The sequence below is a fragment of the Cariama cristata genome, unplaced genomic scaffold (assembly GCF_000690535.1).
Source record: "Cariama cristata isolate BGI_N322 unplaced genomic scaffold, ASM69053v1 scaffold16912, whole genome shotgun sequence".
In the NCBI taxonomy this organism is placed as follows: Eukaryota; Metazoa; Chordata; class Aves; order Cariamiformes; family Cariamidae; genus Cariama; species Cariama cristata.
The window spans coordinates 1-19750 of NW_009605749.1; the positions used below are offsets into that span (position 1 = coordinate 1).

At 37.2% G+C, this 19750-nt stretch overlaps 2 protein-coding genes across 2 annotated transcripts in view; one reads left to right on the forward strand and one right to left on the reverse strand.

Annotated features, from left to right (window-relative positions):
* Positions 1–129: 129 nt before the first annotated feature.
* On the forward strand, positions 130–3559 carry SRP14 (signal recognition particle 14kDa (homologous Alu RNA binding protein); the record flags this gene model as incomplete). The annotated part of the gene is made up of 4 exons (XM_009696111.1): positions 130–219; positions 839–951; positions 2295–2327; positions 2675–3559. Coding segments are annotated over 4 exons (326 nt in total), but the record flags the coding sequence as incomplete, so codon positions are not given.
* Positions 3560–4761: 1202 nt separating this feature from the next.
* Positions 4762–19750, reverse strand: part of EIF2AK4 (eukaryotic translation initiation factor 2 alpha kinase 4) — a gene marked incomplete at its 5' end in the record, with an annotated part of 38509 nt that continues 23520 nt past the window's right edge. The window contains 15 exons of the mRNA XM_009696112.1: positions 4762–4895; positions 6125–6249; positions 7394–7438; positions 8056–8124; positions 9397–9494; positions 10673–10731; positions 12267–12379; positions 13878–13964; positions 15676–15804; positions 16566–16673; positions 16806–16940; positions 17445–17615; positions 18162–18227; positions 18944–19060; positions 19494–19662. Coding sequence (XP_009694414.1) covers positions 4841–4895; positions 6125–6249; positions 7394–7438; positions 8056–8124; positions 9397–9494; positions 10673–10731; positions 12267–12379; positions 13878–13964; positions 15676–15804; positions 16566–16673; positions 16806–16940; positions 17445–17615; positions 18162–18227; positions 18944–19060; positions 19494–19662 — 1546 coding nt within the window. The remainder of the gene's footprint in view (positions 4896–6124; positions 6250–7393; positions 7439–8055; positions 8125–9396; positions 9495–10672; positions 10732–12266; positions 12380–13877; positions 13965–15675; positions 15805–16565; positions 16674–16805; positions 16941–17444; positions 17616–18161; positions 18228–18943; positions 19061–19493; positions 19663–19750) is intronic.

Consider the following 19750-nt stretch of genomic DNA (forward strand, 5'->3'; position numbering starts at 1 on the left):
CGGAACCGGGAGCGCCCGGCCTGTGGTAACGGGGCCGCCGGAGCGAGGCGGGGGCTGCTCCCCGGGCAGCGGGTCGCTGGGCTGCACAGGGAGAAGAAATAAACGCCTGCGTGGTGGCCTCCAACCAAGGATGGTTTCTCTTGCAGTTCCTGACGGAGCTTACCAGACTCTTTCAGAAGTGCAGAACTTCGGGGAGTGTTTTCATAACGCTGAAGAAATGTAAGTTTTAAGTCTGTTACTGGATTAAAGAGGTGTTTCTCTAAATCAAACTTAGTGTTGTTAGCATGTATTTTAAAAGATACACTTGTAATTCAGAGTATCTGAGAACAAGAGTAGTCTTATGGACAGATCAGTCAGCTGCAGTACTAATAACCTGGAAGTAAGACAGTATTTCAAAGTGGAGGAAATATTGGGACTTTGATTACTAAACAATTATTAGAAATCCTTAGATTTCTATATAAGGAGAATTATAGTGTTGGGTTTGTATGCTTATGTTTCTCTGGTTTTTGGCTAGCTGGTGCTATTTGAGAAGTCAAGTGTCCTAGGCTGCAGTTTGACATACATTTAAAACATACCGCTGCTGAAGTGGGCAGTTCGTGCAGCATGTCGGGGCAAGGATTTACATTTTTTCCCAGCAGATGTAGTTTATGGAACAGATCCTTCTGGGGTTACAGAAGAAGGGATCTGTGAACAATTTGGCAACAACATCAGTTCAGATGGCCTTAAATTCCAAGGTGTTTTACGGATCTCCTCACAAGCAACTTTTAACATCTCGTGTCAGGAGGCATCCAGTGATTTTAGTGAAATATGAATATACATTCTCTGTCTTTCAATGCAGATGATGGCCGAACAAAACCAGTCCCACGCAAAGGCCACGTAGAAAGTTTTGAACCAGCAGACAATAAATGTCTTCTAAGAGCAACTGATGGAAAGAAGAAAATTAGCACAGTGGTAAGTGACAACTTTGGGTTAGAAAGATTAGTCTTTTATTTAATGCCCCATATTTTAAGTGAAATCCATCTTTACATGAATTTCCTGAGAAGTACGCTCTTAACTCCAGAGAAGCCATAAAGTAGCTAAACACACAGCTGAAGTTGGGATGCTGAAGTGTTACACTTACCTGAAGACTTAATGCTTACACTCAGCATTACAGATGGGACAGTAGTTTTGCTCTGTATGCTGAATTTTGCTTCAGAATGGTATTGCAGGACAGGAGAAAGGGACTCTGCCTGGCAGTTTTCAGTAACCTTGGCTGTTGTGTTTTGAGTCAGGTGAAATTGTTTGGAGGGAAGGGGGAAACTTCTTCTAGAGACATGAGCAGAAGGACACAGGGCAGTTATGGAACCTGCAGTGTGAGGCCAAATGGTGTGGCTCCAAGGAGAAGAAAGGTCCTGCACACCTAACGCTGAAGCCTCAGGTGACAAAGAGGTAGTGTCCTATACACCTCGCTGGAATTACTGAAGGTTCTTACAGCCCAGGAAAGAACTGAATGGTCCCAGACTGTGAAATGGTAGGAAGGATCCTTCTTTCCTGGCAAGAACGTGTGGGCATGGGCAGCATCTTCTAAGCCTTAATCTTGCTCAGCATACCTGTTTGTTTCTTGTTTAGAGCTATTTGTATTTCAGGAAACATTAACTAGAAGTTGAAAACCTGATGTGTTTACTTTGAATGAGAGATTGGGAAGGGCTTTTGATGACTTTAGCTCTCCTCTATGATGTAACCCAAGGAAAAAAATGTCACTTTAAGAAATAGTTGACAGAATCTGGGCTGCAGCATATTGTTATGGTCCTACAAGTAAATAAAACCTTCCTTAGAATGTTTCTTCACATTCTTCCCATTTGGAACCACAGGGATTTGGGATGAACTCTTCACGGTGAGGGTGGTGAGGCAGTGGCACAGGTTGCCCAGAGCAGCTGTGGATGCCCCATCCCTGGAAGTGTTCAAGGCCGGCTTGGATGGGGCTTTGAGCAACCTGGTCTGGTGGAAGGTGTCCCTGCCCATGGCAGGGGGGTTGGAACCAGATGGTCTTTAAGGTCCCTTCCAGCCAAACCATTCTATGGTTCTATGAATGGCCTCCAGAGGATTCTGTCAATCGAGTAAGGAGTTTTTTCAGTCTTCTAAATTGGTGAAGTCCTATGACATGTTGCTACAGCCTGCCTACCACTGAATGTGACGAGTTGGTCCAACTGCTGCCAGAAAGACTAGATGGTCACTGCTGGGTAAACATGTACTGATATTTGGTTTGTAGTAGAAGCCAGTGTTTTCCTGGTTAACCTCCAATATTACTTTTGTAGGTGAGCTCAAAGGAAGTAAATAAATTCCAGATGGTAAGTTTTTTTTTATGCCTTTTATCTTTTCTGTAGGTATTGGGGAGTGGATAGTAGGAAGCAGTGGACAGCTGTGAATGGGTTGATTCAGGGCTGAACTGCCATACAGATTAACCTTAGACTACCCACCTATCTGCATTTGTTAAAATACAATGGGATTATTTTTTTTTTTAATCTAACTTTCTGCATTGGTTTAGAAACAATAGTTTCCCAGTGTAGGGTGTAAGAGCATGATTCTCTCACTGAGAAAATGCAGATACTTATCCATTAGTGATATGTAAAATGTTACCTCTAGTATATTGTCACTTAAGTATTTGTTCTTTTAATGGTTCCAATTGTTGTTTCAGGCATATTCAAATTTGCTGAGAGCTAACATGGATGGCTTGAAGAAGAAAGACAAGAAAAGCAAAAACAAGAAGAGTAAAGCAACACAGTGATGGAACAGTGTCCTACCATCACTATAACAGACTTGACCCTTGCTCAAAGCAAAGTCCATTTCTTTTTGAGTTACTTGTCTTTGGCTTTCCTTCCAGCAGGATACTGGGACGTGATCAGTACTTTTGTTTAAACTCAGAGCAGAAGGTGCTTTCTATGGATTGTTGTATGGCAGGGCTATTTACAGGCTTACACTGAAAGAGCTTTACACTTAGCTGCCAACTAGTTTTGTACCTATACTGCTGTTTTGTACTGTACAAGTGGGCGGTGTAAAACCTCTTTGGGGTGGGGGGTAACAGGGTGAAGAGAAATGCACTGTACCAGCAGCAAAGTAAGACTGGAGCAGGAGTTCCAGTGATGGATGCCCAGTTGTATAGATAAGCCTCAGCAGAACTAGGGAAAGTGGGTGCCAACACATTACCAGGAGCAGCAGCTTTCCTGTTCCTGTCATCTTTTGAGGGATCATGTCTACATGATGCAGTGCAGATATCCCTAAGGCAGCCAGCACAGTGCTTGAACTCTTGCAGAGCGAGGCAGCTGTGCCTTTGCTCCATGCTGATCCAGCTGTGCTGACCCTGGCTCAGGATGGGGGGGAGGGCAGGACTCTGCATCATGTTCCCTTCAGACATGGCTTAAAAATGCTCATGTCACCTAAACTTTTTGTTTTTAAAGCTTTATCTTTCAGTATATTCAGAGATCTAAATTTCCCCATACTTGGCATCTTAAAGTAGCTCCTTCATGTGAGCAGATGTAAAAGGTGAATACTTAACTGTTCCTATTAAACACAATAAGAAATGGATTTGGTTGTAATGACTGATGTGACTTGGCTTGGTGAATTGCTAGGAATGGGAGTTATCTGAGCCTTTAGGACTGACTCCCCTGATGCTACTTTGTGTGTTGCTGTTACAACTTTCACAGTTCTCAAAAGTCTTTCAAGTTACCTCTTTTTACATATTTTAACTTCGTCCTCCTCTTTACTAAAGGAAAGGGCAGAAAAAGTAAGTAGGTATTTCTTGATGCAATGCGCCTGCAGTGCTAAAGGCAATCATTTGAGTTAGAGGAAAGGAACAGGAGTAAGCTGTTCAAATAGCAGGTACCAGGTAGGGAGGGAGGGTAAGCACCAGTATATTTCCAGAAATCCCTAATTTTTCTGCATATTCACTCCGGTATTATAAGTAGTTTGATGTGAAATATAATGCGTAGTTAGTTAACTATGGCTGCTGTAACTCATCTTCAAATTTGTTCAGCTTCACTTTTCCTGATGGGGTTCTGTTACAGTTTAGCTTCAAGAAGATAATTGTAAGATTCCCATCATTACTATGGCTTTAACTTCAAGCCTAGTCTGACAACCCACACAAAGAAAGCTAGTTCAAGACTTTGGTTATGCCTCTAGCACATGCAGGTTATTGTTTCTCTTAAAAGTCTTAAGTTTAGGTTTGAAACAGGTTTTCCTGTATCAGGTCTTATTCCATCTCCCAGGAAACTGCTGCTTGATTTGAATGCAAAGTGTAGGCAGGCTTGCAACAACTCTCTCAGCTTGAAGTCTGCCATCTTTTTATATGGAAATTAAAACAGTAGGTTTAAAAAAAAAACAAACACACAAAATCTTGTAATACGTATTTCAAGAAGGCTCAGTAGCCAAACCTTTTATTACATAAAAACCCTTCAAAAAAGTTTAAAACCATTGGAGTTGAAGATAATTCATCCTCTTTAATCTTTGAACTGAGTTTCTTGTTTCAGTACTACTGTTGCATGTTGACATAAAAGGCATTCTGAAACTGTATTTAAAAAAAAAAGTAGTTTCACACCTGCAAAGCTGATCATCTCCTTTGTGGCGTTAAGGGGCAAGAATTACATAATACATGTCTGTGGCTCTAGTCAGACTTGCTCCTTAATTGCCTAAAACATTTATTTCCACTTTCTGACATAAATTTACAGCTTTATCTTACACATGAATTTCAACCTGGACACAAAACGGCATTAGTTGCCTGTCTTGCATTATTACAGCTTTCTGAAATTCCTTCTGACGAAACACTTGTCTCTTAGAAAAAGCATCCCACAAAAAGATGTTTTAAGCACTAAAACAAAACCTTGTATTCGTCTCGGTAACTGTACAGGATAAGTGCAGGAACCCTGCAGAGGGAAGGGAAAATTTTTAAAGTTTGAAACTGCAGGTTCAAAAGCTACAATACCTGTGGCAAATCTTAGCAATAAGTTAACAGCAAAGATTCAGTAGAAAAGCATTACGTTTTACTTCCTTTGGCTGTGACTGCAATTTTCCCCTTCGTTCTCTTCCCATTTATCTAGCCTGTTCAGTTTTCATTTGGTGATCTGAACGCTTACTGCTAAGCCATGTTCTGTGTGCAGGCATCAAATGGGAAAGGAAAACTTCATCAGGGACTTCATTAATTTCATACCCAACATTGGAATATTATTTGTATGTAGTAATTGGGTTCTGTTGCTCACAGCCTTGCATGGCACAGGAAGAGGAAAAAAAAAGTTTCACTTGATACTTAGTTGCCTTAGTAAACATCAGCGAACTGGAAGCAATTCTGAGGTATCGCTAAGAAAAAGGAATCCAAGTCAATTTTTAGTCTCATTTAAAGGTTAAGTCGTACCTTCAAGCTGAACACAGGTTTAAGAAAAATGTATGATAAATGAAACCCACAATAGGACATAAATACCCAGGTCTCACTTGACTGTACCCGTACATGCAACAGTTGAAAATTTGAGGCTCAAAACTGGATGTGCCCAGACTATCTGTTTCAGCTTCGCCAGAATCCAACAAGGAGACTACGAGTTGAACATAAATTTTTATGCTTAGAAAACAGAAACAGCCTCTACTGTACATGTTGGGAGAGCATGCATTGTGTTTGCCTAAAGCTGGGCAGTCTGTCAGCTGTGCCAGATTCCCATCATATTCCTTTGAAGCAGGAGGAATTAAATCTGCCTGTGAGCTTTAAACAGCGAGCTGAGTCTCTGCCATGAGAAGAGAGGGATACTGTGTAGTAGAATAGCAGTATATAGTCAATTGCTATTCAAGTTTATGAACAAAACAGCAAATGAGGTAACAGTGCAAATGCACTTTAGAATTTCTTGAGAAGGCTTATAAAAATGAAGAATTTACATAGCTTATAAATTCTTATAAAAATAAGAATTTACATTGTACCACAAGTGAGGATTAGATGACCAGTAAACTCTTCCCATAGTACTCAAGGAACCATACACATTTCCTAAGTACTTCTTTTTTTTCTCAGGGAGAGGGAAAGGGGAGGACAAATTAAGAGTAGCTTATTTAGCAAAGTTGGAATGCAGAAATAATTGAGATGTTTTAGGTACCTGTAAGAGCTTAACAAATTTACCTCTTTTCCACTTTGATACTGTAAATTTCATCACAAATTGCCTGTAAGTATGAACATCTCTGTTTTGGCCATCGTGACATCAGTTGTCTCACAGTAGCATCAAAGGCTTGTCTATCTCCATCAAACTAAGAAAAAAAAAATTACAAGGAACTAGGATACAGTCTTACATTCTCTCATGTGGGAAATACTTCTCTCAATAGGATTTAGTCTTCTGAACATTGTGTAATGTCAATGCTCCTTAATCAAACAGGTTTCAAACAAAATTCATACAAACAACATGTGCAACCTGATTTTAAATTTTTTTTCTTTTTTTTTTAAGAAAATGTATTAAGAATTTAGTGATCAGTTTTGTAACACAGAGTTTAGTGATAAAAAGACATAAGCAATGAAAAGAGCTCTATCAGCTTCACAATGCTGGACAGAATATGAGAAGTAAGGGTGGTCAAAAGTAAATGATCCAAGCTGATCGTGTGGGGTTTTTTGTTTAAGGCAGTAAACTATCTCTATGATTAGGATAGACTGGATGAACTAAGTATTTTGAAAATATTTTCAAATGTTTCACTGAGGTCTGATTACCAACAAGCACTGCTTCAGAGCAGCAGATGAAAGGTATGAAAGTACTAAATCCACTTCCAGGCAGGATGCCATTTGTTTTTTGGGGGGGAAGGGGTAGGGAGGCATCCACCGCTCTAGGGAGAACTTCTGACTTCAAAGCTACTGCCATCACTGGAGGAAAGAAAAAAAGCTTTGTCTTTGGTGGGTTTTTACCCCCCTTATCGAGCAGTTTCCGAGTTGTTAAAGGTGTCAATATAATACTTATATGTCTCCTTTTTATCTTGGCTTCACTAAGAGAAGTTTCAGCTACTGTACTTGAAACAATTGTCTCTGTATTTTGGGTCCTTCATTAACAGCTTCAAGAAACACCTTTGTTGAAACTGCTATTAATGCTTGTTTGTTTCTGAAAATGAATACTAAGACCTAATTTCAGTTAACTATTCTTGGGAAAAAAAAACAAACCCAGCTTTGGATCAGGACTTCCTAATCGTGTTTTGCATAATTTGGGCATTTGACAAAGGTTTTTCTAGCCTCAGTCATGCTCCTTGGGTAAAACAAAACAAAACACAACACCTTTCAAGTTTTAAAACCTAATTCAAACTCCTTAAGAGAGAAAAACTACAATGGGTGAATTTTACATTCCACTTCATTAGGAACAGAATTTATCATCTATTGTTCAATTAAGAGTTTTAACCACAATACTGAATTGCTTACCTCCAATGATAAGAAGTGTATCACAGTTGCTTTTGGTAGATCTACCTGTAAAAATATCATCAAGAAATCAATACTTCGCAGTTCTTCTGTTACCAGTTTGCCAACTAGAGATTAGCTTATACTGAAGGGAGCCAGACTTCTTGATTTCCAAAGCAGCACTCATGCTGATAGAATTGGAATTTACCAAGGTTTTAAGCATTGTAAACAAACTGTTCCTGACAGATTCCACAACAGAAAGTTCCAAATACCTGTAGGCAAATAGGCAACATGTTTCCTGAAAAGCATATGCTGTTTTAAAGTCCTTTGTGACACGGTCAGCAAAGTCTAAAAGCTATATACAGGCAAAAGGTATGTTGGTTTAAATGTAAGAGCAAATCTAGCAGGAACAAGTTATTAAATCTACCACAGTAGTTAGTGCAAGTACAGCTTAAGAATTTACAACTAAATATTTTATAAATTTTATTCTATGCAACTGTCCAATACACACAATTTGAGATACTTTTCAAGTATTAAAGAAACATACCATGGACCTTAATTTAACCAGCAGTCTGGTTCATTTGTATCTCTAAAGCAAGGCTATTGGCAGTAGTTTGTTCCAGATAGCAACTGCATCATCCAATTCAATTAAGAATTTGAAATTCAGGCTTCTGCCAAATACTTACTGCTAAAATCTCGATCTCACTTGTTTTCTGTTGCAGGCTAGAAATGAATGTCTGAAGTCTTGTTTGCACCTGGCAGCAAAAGATGGGTGAAAGTAAAATACACTGCTTCTGTGACACAGGTTGGGAACACTTATTTTCTGTTTCATAGATGACAAGAATAGAAGAGGCTGCTTCTAACACAAGATGTAGAACTACATCATATTTAAACTAAAATTCACATTTAATATAATTTAATTTTCACTAACAATTCCACAGTAATCCTTAATGAGTAGACAGGAAGGAGACGGCCTGAGCCACTCTTGCAGCAATGGTAAAGACTTGATAATACTGGTACTCTACTAAAGCAGACAGAACTGCACGTTACCATGCGAATTCTCACATACGTAGTAAAAACTGCCTTTCTATTTCTGGGTGTTAAATAACTTTCCAGAGGAAAGTGAGAACCTGTGACTGGATACAGTGCATCATCTCTAGCTGAAGAAGGATGACTGATTTGAAAGCCAAACCAAAGTACGGGTCAGTCCTTGTAACACTTTTTTCCAGAACAAGCTAGTAATCCTGCAAAGGCAGCACTTTACAAATGTAGTTGCAGCCTTGCACTACACTGTCTTTTGTACCTTCGAAAGATGCTTTTATGTATTAAAACCTGAAAAGAGCACGTCTGTTTAGCTCAAAGCTCAGAGAATAACATCCACTTCTTTATTTGGGTAACAAAACCTATTTATAGGGGGGACTTTTTTGTTGCACACCCAAATTTGAACTGAAAAGAGGATAAGACTACCGTTCCGTTTTACCACACACTCTAAATATCTTGAAGCCAATAATCCTAAATGAACGAACTAGCATCATGTTTTCTACATTATTATAATACCACATTTTAGGCAGGGTGTTGCGTTTGGTTTGTTGTTTTTTTTTTCCTTTTCTTCTTCAATCTGCAATTTTTTCATAGGCCTTTAGTTTTGAGATAACATAATGAAATACACGGAGTTATCTGTTACAAACATACTACAAATTAAAAGTATGCTGAACTTGCACCTTTAACACACTTTAGCATTTATTGAAACAAAAAAGGAAAATTTCAGAACCATGTAGAACCTACTAAAATAAGATTTCTAATATGTATGTACAATGATGGCCAAGCCACAATGTCGCAGATAATCCCCAAGATCCAAAACATTAAAAACAAGGTGGTCTTTGCCTTCAACCTTTTGTGTTGCTCATAGTCTATTTTATGAACAAATGGGATGTATTTGTGTAGGTTAGGTGGTAGTGAAAATATGAATTCTACCATTCCTTAACTTTAAAGGATCTCTTCTTAATACTTATTTGATGTGTTGGTACCTGAATTTCTTGACGACGCCTGGCACTGGCAGATAATTTTTCAGGAGCTATAACACTAACGTTAGGCACTACGAGAGTTCCGTGTGATTCAAATACACCTAAAATGCAAACATGTAATTTTAGATTATATTCTTTCTTTATATAAGAAGTAGCAAGAAACAGAAAATTCACAAATATTAATAAGCTAAGATCTGTATATTATAGGATTCAAAAAGCTGCTAAAAACCACCGAAGTCAGTCAAGTAGATAGGACAGCGAAACACGTGCATGTACACCCTCAAATCCTCACTTATGACTTTTGAAGGACTGGTTGGTAAGACTAAGAAATTTGGTATTTTACATCAGTGTTCCCTGAAACTAATAAAAGGTTCCAAATGGCTTGAAGAATTTTACAGAGGAATGTAGCATACCTAATATCAAAAAAAGAAAAGCTATAACAAGAATGAGGCAACTATTTAATGCTCAGTCCCATAGCAGAGTCAATGACAAAACAAACAATAAACCTGAGCCCCCAGCTTCCCCAAATAACAACAACTAAAATTTGAAACAGCTTATTCTGAAATCCAAATTGCCACTTCCAGTAATCACACACAAAACCCCCCAAAACCCAACAAGTTAAGCATGGTCACCTCTCTCCTTCATCGTTACGTGGGGGGGGGTGAGTGTTGTGTTTCTTCAAACAACCACCACCATCACCACAACCACCCACTAAATCAATACTTAATAAAATAATCATCAAAAGTACCAAACTTTATCCACACAAGTACTTAATATTATTCTTTATATACAAACTTCTATTATCACATTGAGGAGTGCAAATCTGTAGCTAGAAATGTAAAGGCATTTGAAGAAAAAAAATAAATCTTAGAACAGTAGGTCAACGTACATGGGTCTCAACAGTAACAATCACAGGTCATTTAATTTTTCATCAGGAAGACATTTAATTTCTTCTCAGCTAGGAAATGCTGGTGGTTTTTGGCTTTTCCTCCCTGTCCTGAATCACTGCATCAATAAATGCTTGTATGGGGAATATTCTGTTTGTTGGTCTCAGCACTTATTATGTTAGTTTGGAGAAAATTTTCAGTTTTAAATCACTTGGAACAACATTTGAGATTAGGAGGAAGTGTCTCTAACCAGAAGCACTCCTAGAAAACGTTTTCTTGCTCTGACTTTGGTAATACTTTTAAAATTTGTGTTCCAGCAATATTTTCTTATGAAACAGTTTTTGAGCAGAAAGAGAAACAGTTTGTATGTTCTATAACTAGGGACTAAATACCTGAAATATTAGTAAATGATCCCTTTTGATTTGGTACTGAAAGATTATCTGAGGTTTCTCTAAAAATAAACAAAGACAGTTAGGGAAACAAATTTACAGTAACAAAGAAATACTGTAATAAGACATGGTTTCAGATTATCATACAAACATACTTATTTCATTCTTCCCAGCACATATCTGCAGATTAAATTCTATTCTGGAACAGACAGGAAATCATACAAAATTACATTACAAAATCAGATCTAAAAGCAATCTTCATGCTTCCTGTGGATGCAAAAAATGTGCTCCCCAAGAGTGATTTAGATCCTAATACTAGAATATATTATGAGAATATTCTCTCTAAATTAATAATTTAATCTACAATTTCTTACAGGTTTCTGTGAGAGAATACTGAAGTATCGAAGTAATACTTACATTTAAGATCATACATATTCAAAGAAGCTTTCAATGATTAGTTTGGAACCCTTTACTTTCCACATTCAGGATTCATTAACAAGGCAATTTGCCAGTGTTACTACAATCATAGTTATTGCATTTCTCTATTTAGTATTACCAAATACAGGTTTTTCTATATTCTGTTCTCAGGATGCAGAAATAAGGTAAAGTTTGGAAAGAATGATTTTCTTTCACAGCTTCCAATAGATCCTGTAGATCTGTCATAAACCACGTGAGAATCAGGTTAGTTGCAAAGTTAAGTGCCAAGACTGGATGAGGACAGAAAAAGGAGAATGAAGAGGTGGGTAGCAGATGTCGTCAACCACCTGCACAAACTACTGCTCGAGTTAAGCATTTCTCAGCTTAACGATCTCCTTTATTGTTAAGTCTATTCAGAAATACTATGGATGTCAAGTCTGTTAGTTTCTGAATTCTAGTTTGTGTGATTAAACGATGTCTGTTCCTGCTACCAGTACATACATCCATATGTATGTACACACATATACATAGATGCGTGTATAATGATATATTTACAAAGGGGTACGTGTGAATAACAGCTATGCTGCTTATGCACACAGAGGTGACTGTAGCCTCTCCTGTGATTTCCATACTAACTTCTATTGGTGACAATAAATAGTAATTTCAACAAAGATAGGATGATGGGCTGTTACTGTGTACCCTGAGTCTTTGCCAGGTGTTCCTTTTGCTTGTGCCAGCCAAAGTGCCCACGTAGGCTACAATTACACCTTCATTTTTACCATATCAACACTGCCTCGGAAGGAAAGGGATTTGCTGCTTTAATTCTTTGATTATACAGTACATGAATGTAATGGACTTCTGGTCCGTAACAGGGACTTGCAGGCAGTCCTGCCATACAAACGATACACTGGTGTTCTAGTAGCATGAGCTGGATAACCATATGGCCTTTTAATTTATGAAGCACTATCGATGTTTGAATGTACAGCAACTAGGGAAATCAGTCTCTTAATAAAATTCTATAACCAAGGCTTTTCCTTTCTTTTCCCCTCAAAAGAAATTCAAAGCTCTTTATCAAATAAAATCAAGGTTTAACTGACCATATCTTAAAATTATTTAATTAAGACAAACATACATTCACTTCTAATATGTATTATTCACATTGACATGTTATGCTACTTACCTACTACATCTTTCGTCACAGATTTTAGTTTTCAGCTTCTGGATCAGGTGATCTACTAAGTCAGATTCTAAAATCCTTTTCTCCGTCTGTCTGTCTTTCTCAAAGGATTTTACCTATGGTGTAGTTCAGTGGTTCTTAAGATTGTTGATTCTTAAAATGGCATATGAATAAATTTATCAAATTTAATCAAAGCAAAACTGGATTATTCACCCGTTAAAGGTGAAGCAGTCAATGGTAGGAAGCTATCATCATTACCAACCAATCACTGCCAATTAAATCTTTGACTAGTGTTTGATTTTTGTTTTTTTAGTTTTTTTTTTCCAACCAACTAATTCCCTCTGCATTCCCAAAGCTTAAATTACCTTGTTTTTTAGGTTTTTTTTCCAACCAACTAATTTCCTCTGCATTCCCAAAGCTTAAATTACCTTGGCTATTCATATTTAATACGTGATAATTTTTAACAGAATGGTTTATAGGTGCAAACACCATATTAATAATAGCCTATTTGGTTTGGGTTTTGTTTTTTTTTTTTTTTAGTTAAGGAATTACGTTAGAATAAGGCTTGCCTTTCAGTTCACAAGACTTAGACTCAAACATTCAAAACTGCTCCCTCTTTACTGGGAAGAGATTAATCAGTAACACCACCATTCATCTCATTGGCATGTTCTTTGTTGGTTTTGCTTCAGTAAAGCCATATTTAAAAGAACGCTCTGTAGTCGACTTGTGGAACACATTGATCTATCACATTCTCATCATCAAAATCCACTTGTTCATACAGTTATTGCATGGTTATTCGCTACCGTTGTTACAATGACAAGAAGAGTGAGTAACAAGTGAAAAATATTTTAGTAATGCACGTTGGCTAGGTAGCATGGCCACGCCATGTCAAATGGTTCCTTTTTTCAGTCAAAGAATGACTCTTTATTCAAAGAATAATGATCTTTTTCCTAATGATGCAGAATCAAGAATATTTTAAAACTTTTAAATTCTAGAAAGGTACCAGAACCACAGGCTGCAGAGCACAGAAGGTGGTAATTCATGCTGTGACACAGTCCAGTCTTTCCATCTTAACCTTAGCTTACAGGGATAAGGACTGTGTTTCAGACTCTGCCCGTTTGAACTATATGTATTTTTTTAGATTTACGTTTTAGTTATATTTATTTTGTAACATGGAAAGCTGCCAACTGGAAAGATCACAGAGTTAACTAATTTATTTTGTAGATTCAAAGAAATCAGAGAGAACAGAAACATTTTTCCATGTAAAGACAGCATTGACCCAAAGCCAAGCAACGTCTGCACTAATGTTTGGACTTCCCTAGAGGAAAGGAGGTCTGTGAACAACAGCCCTATGAAAGGATAAAAATCAGGCTTCTGATGTCTGCACTAATGTTTGGACTTTCCTAAAGGAAAGGAGGTCTGTGAACAACAGTCCTATGAAAGGATAAAAATCAGGCTTCTGAAGAACTTTCTACTACTTAGCATCTGAAACTGTATTTACCTGAATTCCATCTACTTAAATACTTTATTGAAAATAATCATGATCTTAAAAAAAGTAGAACAACAGATTATAAATCTGAAACACCATCAAGCATCCTCTGGTCCCACACTCACCTTCACATGACTTCCTTCTTTATCTGACACAAGAGCCACATATGTAATCCCAGAGCACCTGCAATATTCCTGCAGTTCTTCCTGGGACTAAAATGGGAACAAGGGAAGGGGAATAGGACAGAAATTTGACAGATTACAAAACGATCACTGAAGTAATCAAAGTCTCCTCTCCTTAGTTAAAATAACTTGATGTGCAGCAGTTACACTGATTATATAAGCTTCTGAGAGAGGAAAGCTTTATTAACAAGTCCAGGAAGCGAAACTTTATTATGCATATATTTATCCACCTAATGCTCCTTAAAAATTGAAATCTAAGTCTACACGAGACAGAGAGAATGGCTAGGCCCTGCAGTCAAACTTCATTATGCATATATTTATCCACCTAATACTCCTTAAAAATTGAAATCTGTCTAAATCTACAAGAGACAGAGAGAATGGCTAGGCCCTGCAGTCCTAGTTCCCACATGGAAGGGCTAGCTGGATCTAGAAGTGCAGGGTCTCGGTAACTGTAAAAATGTGCAACGTAACATCAAACAGTTACCACGCCACTGTCTGCAACTTTCAGTAACAGGTCAGTGCTGCGTGACTGGTACTCTGCCATGAAAGCTGATCCCAGCTGGGTTTCACATAAACCTGAGGCTGACTTACATCATTCTCAGTGCTGAGCCTTATTGAAGGGCTTGCTATACTGACTTAGGAGGGGGTTGCAGGACAGCATTAGACAGAGGCAAGACTACCCAAATCTTCATTCTTTAAGAATCGCAAAAAGAAAGAAACCCAGGGCAATAATAGGAAAAGCATAATGATTTGGTTTGTTTCAATTCTGAGGTATTGAAACCGTTGGAAGTGTTATGGCAAAAGATTACAAAAAAGTCAGCCAATTAAGTGACTGAGCTCAAAACTATCTGCTCTGCAGCACGACGCAGAATGGGCAACTGCAGAGTGTTTCTTTTGTTAGTTGCAAACTGGCATACTTAAAGGTGAATCAGACTCATAACCCTCAGGTAACTGCCACCACTATTAAAAGGGACTTCATCATTACCACGTAGCTCACTACTCCAGTGAGGTAGTAGTGGCTAAAGGTCTGCTTGTTTTCAAGTGGAGAAAAAAGGGCACAATTCAGCTTGCCACTTTCTCTCCCTCCTACCACACCTCTCACCAGGGACGACATGGGGACTTCATCGTGTATCCTGTAGCTCAGTTTACTAAATTGTTTTTGTAATGGTAGAATGACATCAATACTCCCTCTGTACTTGACAGTCTTCAGCCATCTGGATATATTTAAATGTTCATACTACTCTTCTGTTCTAGACGTGCCCTTTACTGAGAATTAACTCATTAATTCAGGGATCCTACTTGCAGCCCTCATTGAAAAGAAAATTTATTGCCTTCACTGCTGCAAAATATGCTTCTGCTTTGAAGCATCCTCATTTCACTTAATTGGAGCTAACTGGCCTCATTTTAAATTCATTATGCAACTTCTCCCCTTGATTTCAATAGGCCTTGGACTCCACATTTGGTGTATAATTGAGGAAGGTCACTTAATTCTTCAGTGCTCTGAGGAGCGCATAAAGATCCTGCATCACACTTTTAAATACTCTGGGAGGTAGAGAGGAAGAATGCTGCAAAGCCAGTGAGACTTTCTTAACATTACTGTATCTGAATAGCACCCTACATGCTCAGTTTTATGAGTCTGTAACTCAATCAAAAGTAGAAAAAAATTGAAAAAGGATGGTCTCAGGCTGCACTAATCGTAGAGAACAACAATCTAGTTAACACACAGAGACAGAAATCCTACCTGGGACCAGTCATACATTATTTCTGCTGGAATTCCTGCAGTCCAGAGTTTCTGAACAATATTGATAGCTCTACCCATTGACATCTGACCAACACTTACAACCAGCAGGTCACATGAGCTGACAGAAACCTGAAGGGAAAGTAAAAACAAGGGAGGCAATATTAGCCACAAGACCACCTTTTCCCCTTTATAAGGCAGTTAAAGTAACAAAGAAGTATAAATGTACTAACATTTTTCAAAATGCATCAAGCTGAAAAGACAGGGTTAGATCCACCTCTTTTTGAAGCCACAATCTACCTAAGCATGTTTGAAAGTCACTGAAGCTTCATCTTTGACGAAAAGCTTTTGCACAATCCCAGCTTGCAAAGTATCCTAGCCTATTGCATTCTTTCCTTTCCACTCTGCTTAGCAATATTAATTTATTCTTACAAAGAAAAGTTAATAAAATACACATTCCACAACCAAGTGAAATTGTGTGACACTGTAAAAAGTAGTCCATTTTCTTAAGTTTCCTTCCATCTCCACCTTCTATACTTTTATAAAGTAAGAAGTGGTAGGGGCAAAGCAACACTCATTAGCGAAATATCTACAGTTGTACATTTCCATCTGAAACAATCCATAGGCTGAGAAAAATGTCCCATTTAAATTAAAAAGGTATAAAAGCCTGAAGATCCTCCTTCCCCCTCATTCTTATTTTACTAAATAAATCCATGTAGAGAAACACATGGATTTCTGCTGTCTTGATGTTTGCTGTCTATTTCAGTATGGTATTATTTTAGAACACATCTGAACACCTTATTTTTTGCCCACCTGTGGATACAATTAGGTTACTGAACTGTCAGGAGTAAAGAAACAAAGAAAAACCCCCACCTCCCAAAAACCAGACTTACAGAATCCTCCACACTGGAAACAGCAGCCGTTATTTTATCTATAGCTATGCTGACTCCAACAGCTGAAGGAACTGGTCCTACCATCTGCGGCCCTCTAAACTGTGGAATCTCAAAACAAAGACAAAACCAAAATGGAATATTGAGATAGTTATCTCTGCAAAGTGACAAAAATTGTTTTCATTTTTTTCATGTTTTTTTAAAAAAATAGATCTGAACTCATTAAAAGAGATGAGCACATACCAGATGATCATATCTGCCCCCTGCAGCAAGAATTTCAGGCACAGTTCTTTGTCTTCTTTTGATGTATGCTATGAACTGAAAGATAATACCATTGTGCTGCTGTATTTTGTAAACTAGTCCCAGATTTATAGAAACCTGTAAAATAAAAATGAATATATGTACAAGACCTTTACCAATATTACCAGTTAATATAATTCATTTCCTATGAGCAGTATGCATTGAAAACACTGTTCTCGCATAAGGAAGACATAAAGAAACACTCCTTGTCTCCAAAAATTTAACATAGAATTAAAAATAAGGAAATGATGCTTTAATCTTAAAGCATCCCAAGAGACCTATAGCACAAAACCCAAACAGCAAGCCTCAAGGAAGGTGGAGGAGGGGAGGCCTTTAGTAGTCATCAGCTTTCTGTATTTTTAAAACAGTTTGTTTCAAAACTTAAAAGATTCCTTTATGCTCTAGGTAATGCCTTCAATGTTGTTGAGACAGAAAAAAAAAAAGTCAGTATTATTACTTGCCATCAAAAGGCACTTTGATGTGCTTTTTCTAGTCTAAAATATCATTACTTTGTTTCCTGGCAAATTACAGGACACAGCAACCTAGAAATCCATTAATTTATTAGCAGAGTATTTTACAAACCTGAAGTTTTATTCCAAGTTGCTTTAACAGACCAATGATTTCCTCTAAATCCTTCATGCCATGCTTCAACAGCTGAGAGACACTTGGCTTTTGTTTTATCATTGTGTTTAAAAATGGAAATACATTACTTGCTTCTCCCTTCTGCTCAATGAATCTGTAGAGTCGAGAAAGCTAAAAACAAAAATCAAAAACATAGGTAGCACCACTGACAGCACTTATAATAGGTCACATCTAAAAAAAAAGAAAAGAAAAATATTTGACCTAGTGTGAGTAAAATATCTGCCTTTTTTGCTCATTTTGCCTACCAGCCTGTTTTTACCTAGGGCGTTGAGGAAAGGAATGGACAGGCACAAATTTTATCAGGGTGTTAACCTCAACTCTTTATGCACATTCATCAACATTTGCAGACAATTTTTTTTTTTGAAGTTTTTCTCAGTTTGCTTTAATAAATACCATCGTACAGTATTCCATTTACCCTTTAATTTTTTCCAAAGTCTAAAAAATAGGTTTAAAAGAAACAAAGAAACTTGGACAGTTGCAATACTGATTTCCAGAGAGAACATAGAACAAAATCAGACCACTTCCAAAGAGACTGATCTATTTTGAACAGCAGACGTAACAGTATTTTTCTTACTCTGGTTGATTATATTGTAAAGTAAATAAAATATTACTGACTTACAGCAAGTTACAGGGAAATCAACACCAAATTAAACTTACACTATTTGATGTGAGAGAAAGATTACAGAATTTGGCTTCTACTTCTCTTTTAGTTAGCTTTTCAGTCTACAAGAGAAACAGATTCAAACATATTCAACAAGTAAGTTACCAAAAAAATAATAATTATTATTGCTGAGAAGAATTAAAGCACAACTTTCCAATACCTTTAATTAAAGGTTGCATTTACAAACTGCAGTAATACTGTAAAAGAACAAAAACAACAAATAACACATTTTCCACCAATCCCGTAGTGAGGCCATATTTGGCTTGGTTTCAAGAAGCAACAAAAAGTATAAAAATACTTTGTTGAAAAGCACTGCTGCATAAATACTGAAATGCTCATATAAATTAATAAACAACAACAAAAAAAGAGTGAAATTAAAGGAAATAAAGAAGACATTTTGTTGGGATTTAAACACTACCTTAATTATTCAAGTGAATTTCATCTATTTTCTCTGTTTATAAGGTAGAAAAGACCAACATGATATTAAGGTACATTTTAAAGTTTTTATTGAATAGCCTACCAGTTCTTAATTATACAGGTGAATAATTCTCTTGTAAATACAGATTTTAAAATCATCTTAAAACATCCCAATCCAGAAGTAACAGAAAAGTAATTAATCTAACTTTAAAGCCCAAAGATAGCCAGCCTTTTTCTATATCAACAGGATATTCCTTGTTATGCTGGCAATGGGCTGTTACTTACTTTTTGAGATAGCTTCACAAAATAAGATACTCTACAGTGATGATTACAGAGATTCAATTAATAACCAATATCTTACCACAGCATCATACAGAATGATGTAGACTTGATTGAGTTTATCCTCTGGTATCCCACAGTGCAAAAGTATAGCTTTCAGTAAGGCAGTGTGGTTCAAATAAATACTGTAATTTCTTTCCTAACGAAGAGTAAAGAAAAGAGAAAGGAAGAAAAAAAGAAAAAAGTTTTACTCATAATAGTTCAAAACTAACTTCAGACCTCTCCTTCCACCACCTTACCTTCCATCTATAACTAAAGAACAGCAAGGCTTGTCCCATTCTACAATAATCACTTGCCTGACAGAAGACAGACATTTATTTCAATGGCACTGTAAGGATTCAATCATTCTTCCCTTTGCACGCAAAGCTATGCTTCATTTTAAGTTTACCTATGAAACATATCTTTGATTTAAATAAGTGTTCTATAATTGACTATTGATAAAAATATGAACACAGTTCTGTACTTATTAAGGTTAAAGGAACTGACCTTTTTAAACACATTAGACTAAATATTTACTTAGATTAAAATTTTAGGATGGAAAAGAGAGCAAAAGGGTTCATTAGAGAATCTACCTGTAGCACTGAAAACTCTTGAATGATTTCTGAAATGGCATAAATTGTTTCTGCTATAGGCAAAAAGCTATTTCCAGTAGAGGTAACAATGTCAAATGCACATTCTAGGAGTTCTTTGGGATGACAGCGGTCTAACTTCCGAGGTCTGAAAACTCGCTCTATACAGTATCTAAAGGAAACATTGAAGAACAAATCAGCATCTTCAGTGGTCACTATCATAAAGCGTGGCATCTGTGCAAAACACCACCTCTATGTCC